The sequence below is a fragment of the Notolabrus celidotus genome, chromosome 2 (assembly GCF_009762535.1).
Source record: "Notolabrus celidotus isolate fNotCel1 chromosome 2, fNotCel1.pri, whole genome shotgun sequence".
Lineage (NCBI taxonomy): Eukaryota > Metazoa > Chordata > Actinopteri > Labriformes > Labridae > Notolabrus > Notolabrus celidotus.
In genome coordinates this window covers 33,699,858-33,715,473 of record NC_048273.1, presented here as the reverse complement: position 1 = coordinate 33,715,473, position 15,616 = coordinate 33,699,858, and the positions used below count along the sequence as shown (strand labels likewise).

The window sequence follows — 15,616 nt, the reverse complement described above, 5'->3', positions numbered from 1 at the left end:
TATGGGCTGACAATACAAAAGTAGTATTCCCAACAGGCATTATTTGTAAATATGGGAACAATCTGAATCGCTTGATACCACTGCAGTAAGAGAGTTAATATGAACATTTAACCCCCTTGTAGGGCTGGGCGATAATTCAATAACGATAATTATCACAATATAATTTTTCTCGATATAAATATAAAACATTTTTGATAAAACATTTATATGAATAAACATGTAATTACGCCCCCCCGGGCCACTTGGGGGGGAGGGTAATGAGCCTTAAACTCTAGTTGCCGCCCAACTTCTTCAAAAGAAGACGATGGCATTGAACAGCGAGTCATTAGTCTGACACTGTGCTGACTCTGCTTTAACTGTTAACTTAATACACTTCATTAAATATACTTACATGATGTGGGTAAAGGAAGAGCAGAAACACGTTTAATGTCCACTGTGCGTGATGCATTCACTGAACTGTGGGAAACAGCATTACTCTGCCTGTAATCGTAATAATCTTAAAGGGGAGAGCACAACTCAAAACAAGAGTCTATAAACTGATACATAGTACACAATTTGACATATATTTGTTGTAAATGAAAATCAAATTATGGAAATAACCTTGATCTGAGAAAAATAAGAATCTATAAACTAAAACTTACACAAAAATCTAATTTTACACTAAATACCTGCTTCCTGTTAGCCCCATCAGAAATGATGGATTCAAGAAGTTTATCAGAAAACTAAATCCAGATACAAACTAACAAATTGTCTGGTTTCTTTAACTTTCACCAAAAATCTGCATTTAAATTTAAATGAAATAATGATTTGATATTTATCGTGATAATTAGCGATATCGACTGGTATGAAATATGTTATCGTGATAACATCATTTTCCATATAGCTCAGCCCTACCCCCTTGTACTGATTGTAACCTTGAAGTGCATTATTAAATACAGCACAGGAAAAATATTAGGTTGCTTTCACACCTGTAGCTTTTCGCTTTGTTCTGATTCAGATGATAAAATAACATGTTGTAACATTATTCCCATGGATCTTTTTTTTGTTCACATGGCAATATTGTAAAGCAGGCCAAAGCACAAACCATGCAGGGCGGGGCTTCCACCATTATCTCACAGCCTCTCTGTCCCACTACATAGGTAAATGAACGAATGAAGGCACTTTGCATTGTGAGAAGCTGGTTTCAACCAACAGCCTACCAGCAAAATGAGCTGTGGGTGGACATGAAGCAGTAAGGAGGTCAAATACCTCATCCACCCTCATGGACATGAGCATATTTGTTGAATGTTGGACACCACTTGTTAAAATACAGAAGTTTACAAACTTGTGAGTCAAGTCATTAATGAGAGTGACTTTTACTGCTCTGCCAAGCAGTGTTGCACAGGCCAAGAAACTCTGACAGCAGTGTGTAAAGGTGTGAGACCAGCTTAGAGAAAGTGGAGGATTCGGTGATGAAAAGGAGAAATTCCCCTAGTTCAACAAGCTGGACAAAATTCTCTGAGCTAAACCAGTTGTTGAATCATGTGATGCTGTCATACCTAGCACCAGCTAGGCACCAGCTGATGTTGAACTGGATGGCGACAGTAAGTAATGTTAGCTTATCTCTATTTTTACACTAGAGTGTGATGAGTCAAACTATTTGCTCTAGTTGTTTGGTTGATTGCGTTCTGACTGCAAGAGAACAGCTCCAGGGTTCAACTTGAAGTGAGCTGAGATCACCACTTCTAGGTGTTCTCAGCTCACTTGTTTAGCTCCGCATTAGGTGTGCTCTCATATGTTGAAACGACCCAGGCCAATGAGGGAAACCCCCCCTGTTTCTGAACAACCTCTCAAGACACTCCAGGTGTGAAAGCATCCTTGTAGTGAAATAATGTGATCAGCAAATATTCAGAGATCTAGTACTTCATTCTATCTTAAGGTGATATGAGTCTTTTCAGTGTAAGGAAAGTTGATCCTTGTTTGGAGTGCTCTGTTAATCTGTTTATCATAAATCAGAATGCAGCTCAGATAAAATGTCATCCCCACACCTGTGTGGGAGTTTTGCTCTAAAGCAATTAGCCAGCTCTGACCATCCTGCGTCATGTGTCATTATCTGTAATAAGAAATTTCACTGTGGTGCTTTCACTGAGGGGCTTCACTTCTCTGAAGTAGCAGAGTAGATGTGTGTATGATAAGGAATGAAAACAGTACACATCACTCCTGCAATCTGCCTAATTTAAAGCACACACGCAAACAACAGCTCTTACATGAGTGTGCATGCTTTAATCAGTTTGGATTTCTCCCAGCATCATTTTTCTCCTTCTTGCAGCTGGTTGAAAGATGCAGGCTTCCATTCTGTGATTTTACTTTAATTGCATTCAGTGTGTGTTTATTGTGTTCCAGATGACATGAAACAAACCAATCAGTCATTCCAAATATTCATCGGCGAATAGGCATGCATAAATTCACTCCAGCAGCATCGTTGTTTATTTGAAATCCCATGTTCTGCATCAATTCATTTGATTCAGTATAGTGTTTCTATTTTAGTCTTTTCAAATGTGCAACATCTCAACAAAGAAACGAGGAGCCTGCAAAGGAGGACATATTTTCTCTGATTGTGCACATGATTCAGTTTAAGGTCAACATAACATGTTCCTGTTCCTACTTTATTTTAGAATTGCAACTAACCATGGATATGAATGAAACTGTTTATCTATAAAAAAAACCTTTACAAATGAGGGTAGATCGGCAGATGTTGCCTAAAAATTGGAGGAATTATTTGACTGTTCAGTTTTCCTAAACAGTTGTCTTTACAGCTGTTGCTGTTTTGACTTGAAATTTTAATTACCAAAATTGAGTGGATTAAAGCTGGGGTTGGCAGTCTCGGAAAACTAGCATGAATTTGAATGTAGCATTTCCTAAGGACTCCGTCTAACCCCTCCCCTCCTCCCTCAGAGCTCCTCCAAAACGACGCCCCCCCCCCCCCCCCCCCGCTCACATGCACGAGCGCCGCTGACTTGCGACCATATGATGGTGACTGATTCAAAACTGGTCCTCACCAAAACATTATCATAGTGAAAGTTAAAAACACAAATAAATATGGCTGCTGTTAGTACTCACAACTGTCATGCTAGCATTATCCAGTTGTACTGGTGACACGATATCAGGAGAAAAGTTCTAACACATATAATTCTGTAACAGCTCTACTGTTTGTTAAACGTGTTCAGTGAAGATGCTCTTAATTCCTACAGTGTTGACAGTCAGTGAAGGCATCAGGAGAGGTGTAGAGTGTGTGAGCTGGAGAGAGTAGAGACAACAGGAGAAGTTCTTCATTCATTCAAACATTGATTGTTGTTTTGTTGGTTGTCGTGATCACGGCTGACAGTGACAGGTTATTAAAACTCAACGTGTTCACGAATCGGCTCGTCATCCCTTCAGCGTCCGGACGGACGCTACAGTACATCTACATTTCTGTAGGACTTACTAAATGTCATTCATTCTTCTGCTTGTCAGAGCCCCCGTGGTTAGAGCTTTTTAGACTCTGATCCGGACTACAGTCCTGAGCAAAGCACCTCATCGGGTCAGAGGGGACAGGCCCGAGGTGGAGCGAGAGGGGCAGTCAGTAGAGTCAGGGGAAGCAGAGGCAGGGGACGGGGACTCGGAGGAGTGCACGCCGGGGAAATGTACGCGCAGGAGGCGTGCAGAACGGCAGGAAGGGATTTGAATGGTTTAAAATTTTGGGTCCCAAAAAACGGTGATTGGTTGGTGTTTTCCCAGGTTTACTCTGGCTGTAGATAGCAGCTTTTCTTCACTCTTTTTTAAGAACACATTATGTATTGATTGCCATCAGGACATTAAGATCATTTTAACCAGTATAACAAAACGTGTATCTAAATCTGATTACCAACCCCAGCTTTAATCCTCTAGGCACCATAAATATCTACACAAACGTTATGGCAATCTCTCCAGTCTCTAAGATATTCATTGGACAGAAGTCAGGGACTGAAACATGAGCAGCTGGTTATTTTTGAAAACAAGGGAGCAGATTTTTGCTTCATCAAAAATAATGAAATCCACAGGGCTAATGCAGAATGATAATCGACACATAGCACATCAGGAGTCAACTCATTGATTCAGGTCTTTCATGAATGCCTCATTTTCTCAGCAGACTCCTGTCTGAGCATTGAGCTATTATTAGGTGGGCAGGCTGGCAAAGTTGGCTGAAAATGGAATCAGTGTTTGTTGAAAGTGCTCTTATTGTTGCCAGTGTTTCTCTTGAGTTAGTTTGCCAAGAACATCCAGCATACTGACCTACACCAAGATACACCGATCAGCCATCAAATTATGACCACCTGTCTAATATTATGTATTCTCTCCTCAAGACATGGACCACTGGACTTTTGAAGCTGTGTTGTGGTATCTGGCACCAACACATTGGCAGCAGATCCTTGGAAGTTCAGTAAATTGCAAGGTAGGGCATCCATGGCCAAGTAAACACCTTGAACTCGTCCTTTATATGGGATACCTTCATCCTTTGCTCTTGTGGTCTAGTTCTGATGTCCACTTTAGGTGCTCTCGTCTGTGGATTAGCATAGGCAACCAAACCAGTCTTTCTCTACACTCCCATAAGCAACAAACTTGGAGGCACCAAGCATCACCTTTTAGCTCCTTTAGTGCTGTCCTCCAGCTCCCCACGCACATTAATGAGCCTTGGCTGCCCATAACCATGTCACCAGTTCACTAGTCTTTCTCCTTGGACCACTATTGATAGGGACTGACCACTGTAGAGCAAGATTTCCCTATAAGACCTGCAGGTTGAGAGATGCCTGACTCAGTCATGTTGCTATGATAATATTGCTCACATCCTCACACTTGCCTATTTTTCCTCAAGGGCACATTGTACACCTGCTGCGTAACATGTCCAACTCACTAACCGGTGTCATTGTAAAGGGGTTATCAATGATCTTCACCTGCCAGTGGTCACAATGATATGGCTGATCAGTGTATACTGACTTACGTGCCATTTTTCTTGCACCTTCAGAATCCTGTGTAGATGGACCTACTATGAATAAGAGCTACAGCATTCTTCAACTGAGCCAATGGTCCAAAGGTGCAGTTTTGGTATTTTGGTGTGGTTTTATCAGTGGTTAAAAATAATAGATGATTACTCCTGTATTCAAAGCAATACTAAGTTGATACGGTTGTTCAGCAAGTTCGCCCAAGGGTCTATATGTGTTTGTCTGCAATGGTTAAACATCCTGTCAACACTCACACCATCACATACTCTGGCAAAACAAACATCTTTGCATTTAGATTCATCACATCCCTGTAGGTTCACGCACCTTGCTCTTCCTAAACGAGCTAACAGGACTAGCTAGGAGTCAGACGGAGTTTCAGGAATGTAACATGGCTGCATCTGGGTATTCCCGCACACGTCTCCATTGACAGCTTCCAGACTGTCGGGGCAGACCGGGATTGCACCGAGAGCGCTGTGGGCCTCCGACTATATTATCTGCACAGGGAGATCTCACATGTCATACTGGTAGCTGTTTACATGCCCCCTCTGCCAACCCGACTACGGTGTCCAATGTTCTCAATGCTGCCATAGCCAGACTCCAGACAGACCACCAGAGTGCCCTCTTCCTGATCTCCGGGGACTTCAACATAGCATATTTTGTCTTCTGTAAATACTTTTATTATCATTATCTTAATTGTATTTGTATTTATATCTTATTAATTACTTTTTCTATTAATATTATTTGATATTCTTACTTATAGTGCATAGGAGCAACTTTAATGACTGAATTTCCCCCCAGGATAAATAAAGTATTTCTGGTTCTGATTCCAGGTGCTTTGATTATCTTAACCTTTTGGCCTCCTCCAGCTGCTAGAGGCAAACCTGTGTCCTGCTCGATGTCCTGTTAACAAAGGGAGATTTTTTCCTTGGATTGCCAACAGCTGGCGTTCAGTAACAATTGTTTGGTACCAATGGCTAGGAAGATACTAAGTCACAGACTCTCCTAGCATTAATACAGAGAAATGGGTCAAGAGGATGCTAAAACAATAAATCACTCTGTGGTTTATTGAAAACATTTGAAGTAACACATTTTCTGGTGTGTTTGAAAAAGGAGAAGAACATTTCTGCTTTATTTGAAAGTACAAGAGCGCCTGATTTATATACAGGTGTTCCAGTCAGGGTGCCAAGTAATAATAATAATAATAATCAGTCCCTCCAGGATTTCGCAGGATTTTTTTGTGATTGTTGCGGCCCAAAAAGCCTGAATTTGTGACAGCTTTTTGAAAAAATTGCGGTGAAAGTTGCGATTTTTTTTTTGCTTTTTTCCCCCCCAATAACATCTCAGGGGCAATTACATATGCTAAATTACAGGTTTTTTTAGAAAACATTCTTGATGTGGCCACTGACTGTATTTTGATTCTCTTGATTCACAGAGAAATGCCATGAAAGGACTATATTGCACATTTACGACGGTCCCTGAATGCACATCACAGCGACAGAGGCACAGACAGTCAGTTCACGGCACTCTGAAACAAATCTGCATCTTTGATGACTAGGAGTTGATCCAGACTTACTAAATGTGTCTGATGTTTCACCAAACTGGAATAAATCAAGCTGTAGACGGGAGCTTTTTACGGTAATGGCAGCAACAACGTCAAACCTCAAATAGTAAACAGACGTCTCTGGTTGTGTCTTTGTCACTAATGCACACCGGGGGGTAAAAATCATCAATGAAGACGAGACAGATGCATGGAGGTGAGGAGAGCTGGTTCATAAAGCACACCTGCTGCAGGTAGAGACCAAGCGAACACTGAGCCCCTCAATCTATAAATAACAATGTTGTAATGGTCACTTGTCCTGCCTGCTGTCCCCTCTCTTCACCCGTTCTCTGTGCGTGTTTTGCTGTTTGAAAAGTGCCAAGCAAGTGAGGACTTATGTTTATGTTCCAAGGAAGTGAAATTGATGATGAAACCGATGATGTACAGGGGCTGAGATTGAGGTAATTGGTCAAATTTGTGGTGATTGTATAAAATTGCAAGGCCGCGAAAAAATCACGCTGATTGGTTGAATTTGCGTTGATAGTTGCGCAACTTCCTGGAGGGACTGAGTAATAATACATTGTATTTAAAGGCGCCTTTCTCTGCACTCAAGGACATCGCACAGATATGTGTGTATGTATATGTATATATATATATATATATACATACACAAATTTACATTAAAGGAAACAAAATGAAAGACAAAATGAAAACAATATAAACTAACAAAGTGGTAAGAATTGGAGTGCAATTGGAGTCAGACAGAGTAGGCAGTTTTAAACAGATGAGTTTTGAGTTGTGATTTGAAATGGGGGAAAGAATCTGTGTTTCTGAGTTGAGGTGGCAATGAGTTCCAGAGATGGGGAGCAGAGCGGCTGAATGCTCGGCTCCCCATAGTGGTGAGACTATGAGGAGATGTATTCACATCTGGCTGTTTACTTTGTATGTTTACTCAGAACTCAAAAATGTAGCCCTTGTTTTGCACAAAAACACCTTTATGCATTTACGTTAGAATATATCCTTGCTGCTGTCGTTGTGGTGATCACGTTACACCTGATGTGTCTCTTTTCTTTTGTAGTCTTGGAGCGCTCGTTGGTCTCTCTGTAGCAGCTTTGGTTCTGCTTGCCTTCATCATCACTCTCTGTGTCCTCTGCTATCTGTTCATCACCACTAAACCCCGAGGCCTGGACAACGGGCTGCCACTCCGAGCACCAGGTGAGCTAACTGCACCGTCTTTTTTGCATGAAGCATTTTCTAACTCATTAATAAAAGGCTCTGAATTATTCAGAAGCAACCCTTGGCTCTCACTGATGGCTGACCAAATAGTTTGAATGAAATAAACTATTGTCTACCAATCTACAAGCTGATAATGTCTGTTTTCTAAATCGGATGATGATGCATTCAATGTTATTCGCCACAGCCAAACAGTAAAGTACAGTTTGAAAGCTTTCAGGGTAGTATTGAATACCACATAGAAGGTATTGTGTTTCATGCTTTGTGAAAATGTGCTTTTGTGATTTTAATCAAAAGAAGAATCGAAAGTTAAAATTGAATTTATTTAATTAATGCAAATTGATTTGTCATATTCATGTTGAATTTCAAATAGCAACACTATTAAAAAAATGGCAAAGGTGCATAAAATCACTGAAAAAGTTGTGTAATGTCCAAAAAAACACTTGGAGTAAAATCTCACAGCTACTTCAGCCAATTCTTAACAGGTTAATTACATGACCATGTATTAAAAGGGCACACCAGAGAGGCTGAGTCTTTTTGAAGTAAAAATGGGAAGAGGTTCACTCTTCTGACTGAACCAGACTGAGTGAGCGAATAATTCCACAATATCCGCATTCATCAACTCAAAACTGCAAAGAATTTGAGGTCATCATATCATGAAAAGGTGGAAAGGTTCAGACAATCTGGAGAAATCTCTTAACAAAAGAGACAAGGCCAAAATCTTTGTGTACTCAGGCGGCATTGCATTTAAAACAGATGTGACTCTGTAGTGGAAATTAATGCATTGGCTCAAAATCATATTCAAAAACCGCTGTCTATGACCATACAAAGAGGAAACAGTATATAAACATAGTCTAGAAGTGCAAGACCATTCTCACGGCCTCCATCAGGAAATCAAGGACACAAATGTGACACTCAAAAACACTGAACAATAGATAAATGAAAAGACAGAACAGGACAAAACTACAAACATTACATAACTACACACAAATAAAAAAACACAATATCTTACTTGCTTACTTACACGGGTCCCAACTATTTGGGAACTGGGGTTGTATGGCTCTTTCAATTTAAGTGAAGGAGCCATGTCCACATTTGTGTATTTTTCTCATAGTCACAAAAGTTGACAATGGACCAAGTCGATGGACCACATCGAAAAGTGTTCTGGTCAAACAGGACACTCAAAAGCAAATGGAAGTTGCACTTGACTGAATTTGAATTACAAAAAGAAGTCAACCTAAGGAAACTTTAAACATTTCTTTTGAAAAAACTTTCAGAATTGAAAACTCGCTCTTCAGTCCCTGATCTGTGTTGGGCGCTCTTTAAAGCTTCCACGAGGAACTTTCCTGTTATGTTCACTCTTCACAACCAATAGACAGAGTATGATGATGTATCTCTTTGCTTATCTTATCTTAACTTGTTTATGTAGTGTTATAAAACATACATTTTACCTGTCTGTATTTTAAATATTTCAGGTAAGTTTTAGTATTGTGCTGTTAGTTGCCCCATCTGATATCTGCCACTCTAGCAGGAGTGACAGGCAAAAGTAAACCAAAGCAACCTTTGATGAAGGTCTGCTTGTGTAGCTGATTATCATGGCAATACAACTGTGGGAAATATACTGTCATCTTAGGGCTTGCAGGCATCTAATACCATGCTATATCAATGTGAGCTGAGTAGCATGTGGCTGCCAAACTAAAGGCAAGAGAAGTGGACTACCTGTCCTAGCTTTTCTTGGCCAGCCACAATGCTATCCACCCCAACCAGCTCATGCTGCTTTGTTCTAAAGGGTTATTCAGATGTCAGCTCATTTTTGAAACATAGACATAATAACCATATAAACTTGTTGCAAAAAAAAAACTAACAAGAAAAACAAAGTTGAAAATCCCGTCCTTCGTTTGTTCTTAACAACTCTCCATTTAGCAGCCCTACAGTGCTTCCATCATGCTTCTCCAGCACAGGTGTCCTTGCTTATCAAGAGCCCGGCTTCCACGTCTCATCAGCCAATCAGGATCGTATTGCGGCAAAACTTGTTTAAAGACAACAGTGCTTATTTCAGTCCGTTTCATATCAAGCTCAACTATTCGTAGAAGCTTCAATTCAAAAGAGCAAATTTAGCAAATTGTTAGCAGAACAAAAAACTTCAATTCATAGTTTTCACTTGTAAAGAACGCCATCCTGAAAAAAGAAAAAGATGCATAGGCACACTATGCCCATTGTTTCCAGACATTACCTGGTGAAATTTTGACCTGCTGTTGTTTCCTTGGGTATTGGCTACATTACTAGATACCAGTAATGCTGTAGCAGTTTTTTTCTAACTGCCTTCTTCATTATATCCTGTATTTGATTTAAGATCACAGCATTAACTGCAAGGTGAAGGCGGACCTGTGACATGGGGTATGATTGAGGTTTATTAATTGAACAAGCAGAAGTGGAAGTGGTGGAAAAGCAGGTAGAAGAAGAATGATCCTGAGCATGGTGGAAGAACAATTTGAACAATAAAAAAATAACTAACCCAACAAAGTAATCACCACAGTGAAGGTGCCTGAGGCATGTGTCCACAGCTGTAGCTCAGCAAGCACAGGCATCCAGTCGGTGAGGAGAAAACACTGCTGGGTTGATAAATTGATGGACAGCAGGCAGGCAGTCTGGGCAGGTGTGCATAATCAGCAGGGATCCAGTAGCTGAGAGAGTAGGAACTGAAATTCCTAAACTACAGAAACTCTGATGATAGACAGGGGCCAGGGAAAGGCACAGGCTGTGTGTGAGAGGTGGAAGTAGCACTCATTATTCTGATGTGTTTTCAGCAGGTGCATCTAAAATTTGAAAAAAATTGTATACCATGAAAAAGTTCAAGATTTTTCATTCTTTATTTAAAGCTGGGGTTGGTAGTCAGATTTAGATTCACTTTTTGTTATACTGGTCAATCAATACATAATGTGTTCTTAAAAAAGAGGCAAAATGAATATAGGATTAGATATAAGTTTACCTTATGGATTATATTGAGAATTTAACATATTAACAGTATTCTAATGTTTTAAGATGTACTTGTAGAGTAAAGAAAAGATGACAAACTTATTATTTGTTTAAAGCTCCTGTGTGGAGTGCTTGCTGTGTTTGCTGGTAATGAAAAGTGAGAGGATTGATTTTATCAAAATATTTATTCTACATGTTTGTCATCACTACTTTCCTTGTCAGAAATTCATTTTGAGTTGTAGTAAGAAGTTAGATGAGACTTACCCCTAAAGTCCACATGTGCGCCGCGTTATGGCTGCGACACAGCTTTGCTCCGTCCGAGGGCTTGCGTCCTGGTCCACAGGAGGCGTGTTGGGAGCTTAGCGCCAGCTCAGAGCAGGCAAGATCAACTGGGTCAAGTATAGAGAGAACCAACACATACAAACAACAGGTTACAGAGCCTTTCTGTGGTTGAATTTCTGCTCATTTGGACAGTATTCCATTATTTCGTGCTTTAATCATCACTGAGTATGCTGCTGAACTGTAAAGTTTAGTTTTTGCAGGTTTAGATGAGTTTAATAATACTAATTCAACTCTACTTTGTTGTCCTGTTACCTTCTGACACAGTGATCATCTTAAAGTCCTGTTACCTTCTGACACAGTTATCATCTTAAAGTCCTGTTACCTTCTGACACAGTGATCATCTTAAAGTCCTGTTACCTTCTGACACAGTGATCATCTTAAAGTCCTGTTACCTTCTGACACAGTGATCATCTTCAAAGTCCTGTTACCTTCTGACACAGTTATCATCTTAAAGACCTTTTACCCTCTGACACAGTGATCATCTTAAAGTCCTGTTACCTTCTGACACAGTGATCATCTTAAAGTCCTGTTACCTTCTGACAGCTATCATCTTAAGGACCTGTTACCTTCTGACACAGTGATCATCTAAAAGTCCTGTTACCTTCTGACACAGTTATCATCTTAAAGACCTGTTACCTTCTGACACAGTGATCATCTTAAAGTCCTGTTACCTTCTGACACAGTGATCATCTTAAAGTCCTGTTACCTTCTGACAGCTATCATCTTAAGGACCTGTTACCTTCTGACACAGTGATCATCTAAAAGTCCTGTTACCTTCTGACACAGTTATCATCTTAAAGACCTGTTACCTTCTGACACAGTGATCATCTTAAAGTCCTGTTACCTTCTGACACATTGATCATCTTAAAGTCCTGTTACCTTCTGACACAGTGATCATCTTAAAGACCTGTTACCTTCTGACACAGTGATCATCTTAAAGTCCTGTTACCTTCTGACAGTGATCATCTTAAAGTCCTGTTACCTTCTGACACAGTGATCATCTTAAAGTCCTGTTACCTTCTGACACAGTGATCATCTTAAAGTCCTGTTACCTTCTGACACAGTGATCATCTTAAAGACCTTTTACCTTCTGACACAGTGATCATCTTAAAGACCTGTTACCTTCTGACACAGTGATCATCTTAAAGTCCTGTTACCTTCTGACACAGTGATCATCTTAAAGTCCTGTTACCTTCTGACACAGTGATCATCTTAAAGTCCTGTTACCTTCTGACACAGTGATCATCTTAAAGACCTGTTACCTTCTGACACAGTGATCATCTTAAAGTCCTGTTACCTTCTGACAGTGATCATCTTAAAGTCCTGTTACCTTCTGACACAGTGATCATCTTAAAGTCCTGTTACCTTCTGACACAGTGATCATCTTAAAGTCCTGTTACCTTCTGACACAGTTATCATCTTAAAGTCCTGTTGTAGTCGACTTTGGCTGTTTGTCGCTTACATCCATAATCAATGAGTATTTTTTATCTATTCGATCTTTAAACGATCAGGAGTCCGTATATGATGTTTGATTTTGAGATTGGCGGATATGCATGCGATCCTTGTGCCTGACTTCCTGTCCAGGTCGTTCTTTTCTGTGCAGATTGACGCATGCTTGGCGCGGGCTCCGTCGAATAGACTTGAAGCGTCTAGCCCAGGGGCACGCGCCCCAGACGGAGCTGAGACGCGCCGCAGCGCATCCTGTGGACTTTGGGCTTTAGATTAAGTTATCAAAGCTGTATGATGCGTGCCAATAGAAGTTCATTACTTTGCTAATTGCTCAGTTGATCACATTGTTTCCAACACAATCAGAGTCCAATTGTGTTGTCAATCAAAGTAGTAGTTTAATTATCTCATTATAAAATCACTTCCTAGACTCCTTTGGTGGAATATTAAAAGATAAGGATGTGGGGAAAAACAAACAACAATGCTATCTTCAGTCGACATGCTGTCACAAATGAATCAATGCAGGAGAAACACAAAGACAGCTGACAGTTCAAGGATAGCAAGCACAGACAAAAGCTGATAATGAGTGCTAGAAAATAAAGCAACAGAACAATTTGTTCTGTGTCTAAATTACATGAGATTAACATCTAGTAGACCGCTTTCACAACCACCTGTCAGTCGAAGCAGCCCTTATTGTGATGTTGAGCCTCTATACAGTCATGGCCAAAAGTTTTAAGAATGACACAAATATAAAATTTTCCCAAAGTCTTAAAGTCTGCTGCTTCAGGGTTTTTAGGTGTTTTTGTCAGATGTTTCTATGGTATAATGAAATACAATTAGAAGCATTTCATAAGTATCAAAAGCTTTTATTGAGAATTACACAGAATTCATGCAATAAGTCAATATTTGCAGTGTTGAACCTTCTTTTTCAAGACCTCTGCAATTCTCCCTGGCATGCTGTCAATCAACTTCTGGACCAAATCCTGACTGATGGCAGTCCATTCTTGCATAATCAATGCTTGGAGTTTGTCAGAATTTGTGGGTTTTTGATTGTCTCTTGAGGATTGACCACAAGTTCTCAATGGGATTAAGATCTGGGGAGTTTCCTGGCCAAGGGCCCAAAATCTTAATGTTTTGTTCCCCGAGCCATTTTGTTATGACTTTTGCTTTATGGCAAGGTGCTCCATCATGCTGGAAAAGGCATTCTTCATCACCAAACTGCCCTTGGATGGTTGGGAGAAGTTGCTCTCGGAGGACGTTCTGGTACCGTTCTTTATTCATGGCTGTGTTTTTAGGCAAGATTGTGAGAGAGCCCACTCCCTTAACCGAAAAGCAACCCCACACATGAATGGTCTCAGGATGCTTCACTGTTGGCAAGAGACAGGACTGATGGTAGCGCTCACCTCGTCTTCTCCGAACAAGCCTTCCTCCAGATGCCCCAAACAATCGGAAAGGGGATTCATCAGAGAAAATGACTTTACCCCAGTCCTCAGCAGTCCAGTCCCTGTACCTTCTGCAGAATATCAGTCTGTCCCTGATGTTTTTACTGGAGAGAAGTGGCTTCTTTGCTACCCTCCTTGACACCAGGCCTTCCTCCAAAAGTCTTCGCCTCACTGTGCGTGCAGATGCACTCACACCTGCCTGCTGCCATTCCTGAGCAAGCTCTGCACTGGTGGTGGCCCGATCCCGCAGCAGTAACGCCTTCAGGAGACGGTCCTGGCGCTTGCTGGACTTTCTTGGGCGCCCTGGAGCCTGTTTGGCAACAATTGAACCTCTCTCCTTAAAGTTCTTGATAATTCGATAGACGGTTGAGATGCAATCTTACTCGCTGCTATAAACTTCCCTGTTAGACCCTTTTTGTGCAATGCAATGATGGCTGCACGTGTTTCCTTGCAGGTAACCATGGCTAACAGATGAGGAACAATGGTGTCATGCACCATCTTCCTTTTAAAGTGTCCAGTCACTCAATCATGACAGATTGATCGCCAGCCTTGTCCTCATCAACACCCACACCTGTGTTAATGTGTGTGACACCTGTGTGTCATTGAAATGATGTTAGCTGGTCCTTTTGTGGCAGGGCTGAAATGCAGTGGAAATGTGTTTTTGGTGATAAAGTTCATTTTCAAGGCAAAGAGGGACTTTGCAATTAATTGCAGCTGATCACTCCTCATAACAGTCTGGAGTATATGCAAATTGCCATTATAAAACTGAAACAGCAGACTTTGTGAAAATTAATAGTTGTCATTCTCAAAACTTTTGGCCATGACTGTATATTCAAAATGGCCCCAAAGAGAAATTACTTCTATAGATTAAAGGTGTCGATGGGACTGAGCTGCACAATTTGTGCTCCAAAGTTTGACAGTGTAAAACATGAATGTTGTCTCAGTGGCATCACCCATCGGTTCAGAATTGGCATTAAAATGCCAAAGAAAATGGTTGTCGCCATTTTATAAATGCTGACATAAATAATTCCCATTCTGCATTAGCTTCTTATTTTCACCCCAAGGTAGCCAACTTGGGGAGACTCATCCAAGAGGAAAACACAGAAAAATACTGTTAGATATGCTTTACATATGCCTTGAGTTACTAATATAACTACTTGCAATGAACTGTTAATAGTATTCTGTCTGTGTTGTGTCAGTCTCTCCATATGCTACCTATTAAGTGATTCTTTTATTTTCCAGGCGCTAGTTCAAGTCCACAAGGACCAGGGCCGAGTCTGATCAGTGCCCCCCCAGAACCTCAGCGTCCAAGAAGACACTTTTTCAGGGCAAAGCTGGACTGTGACAACCAGCCCCCGGAGCCTGACCGCCTTTTCCAGCGTTGTTTCATGGCTACTGTGACCTCTATCAACGTTGAGGGTCCTGCATAAATTGTTGGAATATAAGACTATTAGACCAGCTGTTTATTTACTGATAATTATTTAGAAGCACATACAAAAGTTTGTCACCACTGCTTTATTTTACCACATATTACTATTTCATGTCGGGCTTGTATTGCCATGTTATCTTCTCCAGATTCTGTGGAACTTGATTGCTTCAATTCTCATGCATTCATTAAAAACTGCTGATGAAGAACAATGGAA

General features: G+C 40.7%; 1 protein-coding gene across 1 annotated transcript in view; it reads left to right on the top strand.

The window, feature by feature from the left end:
* The window catches only part of LOC117826729 (protein shisa-like-2A), a 20,944-nt gene extending 5,328 nt beyond the window's left edge, over positions 1–15,616 (top strand). Inside the window, exons 2-3 of the mRNA XM_034703015.1 lie at positions 7,613–7,749; positions 15,216–15,616. Coding sequence (XP_034558906.1) covers positions 7,613–7,749; positions 15,216–15,403 — 325 coding nt within the window. The 3' untranslated portion in view covers positions 15,404–15,616. The remainder of the gene's footprint in view (positions 1–7,612; positions 7,750–15,215) is intronic.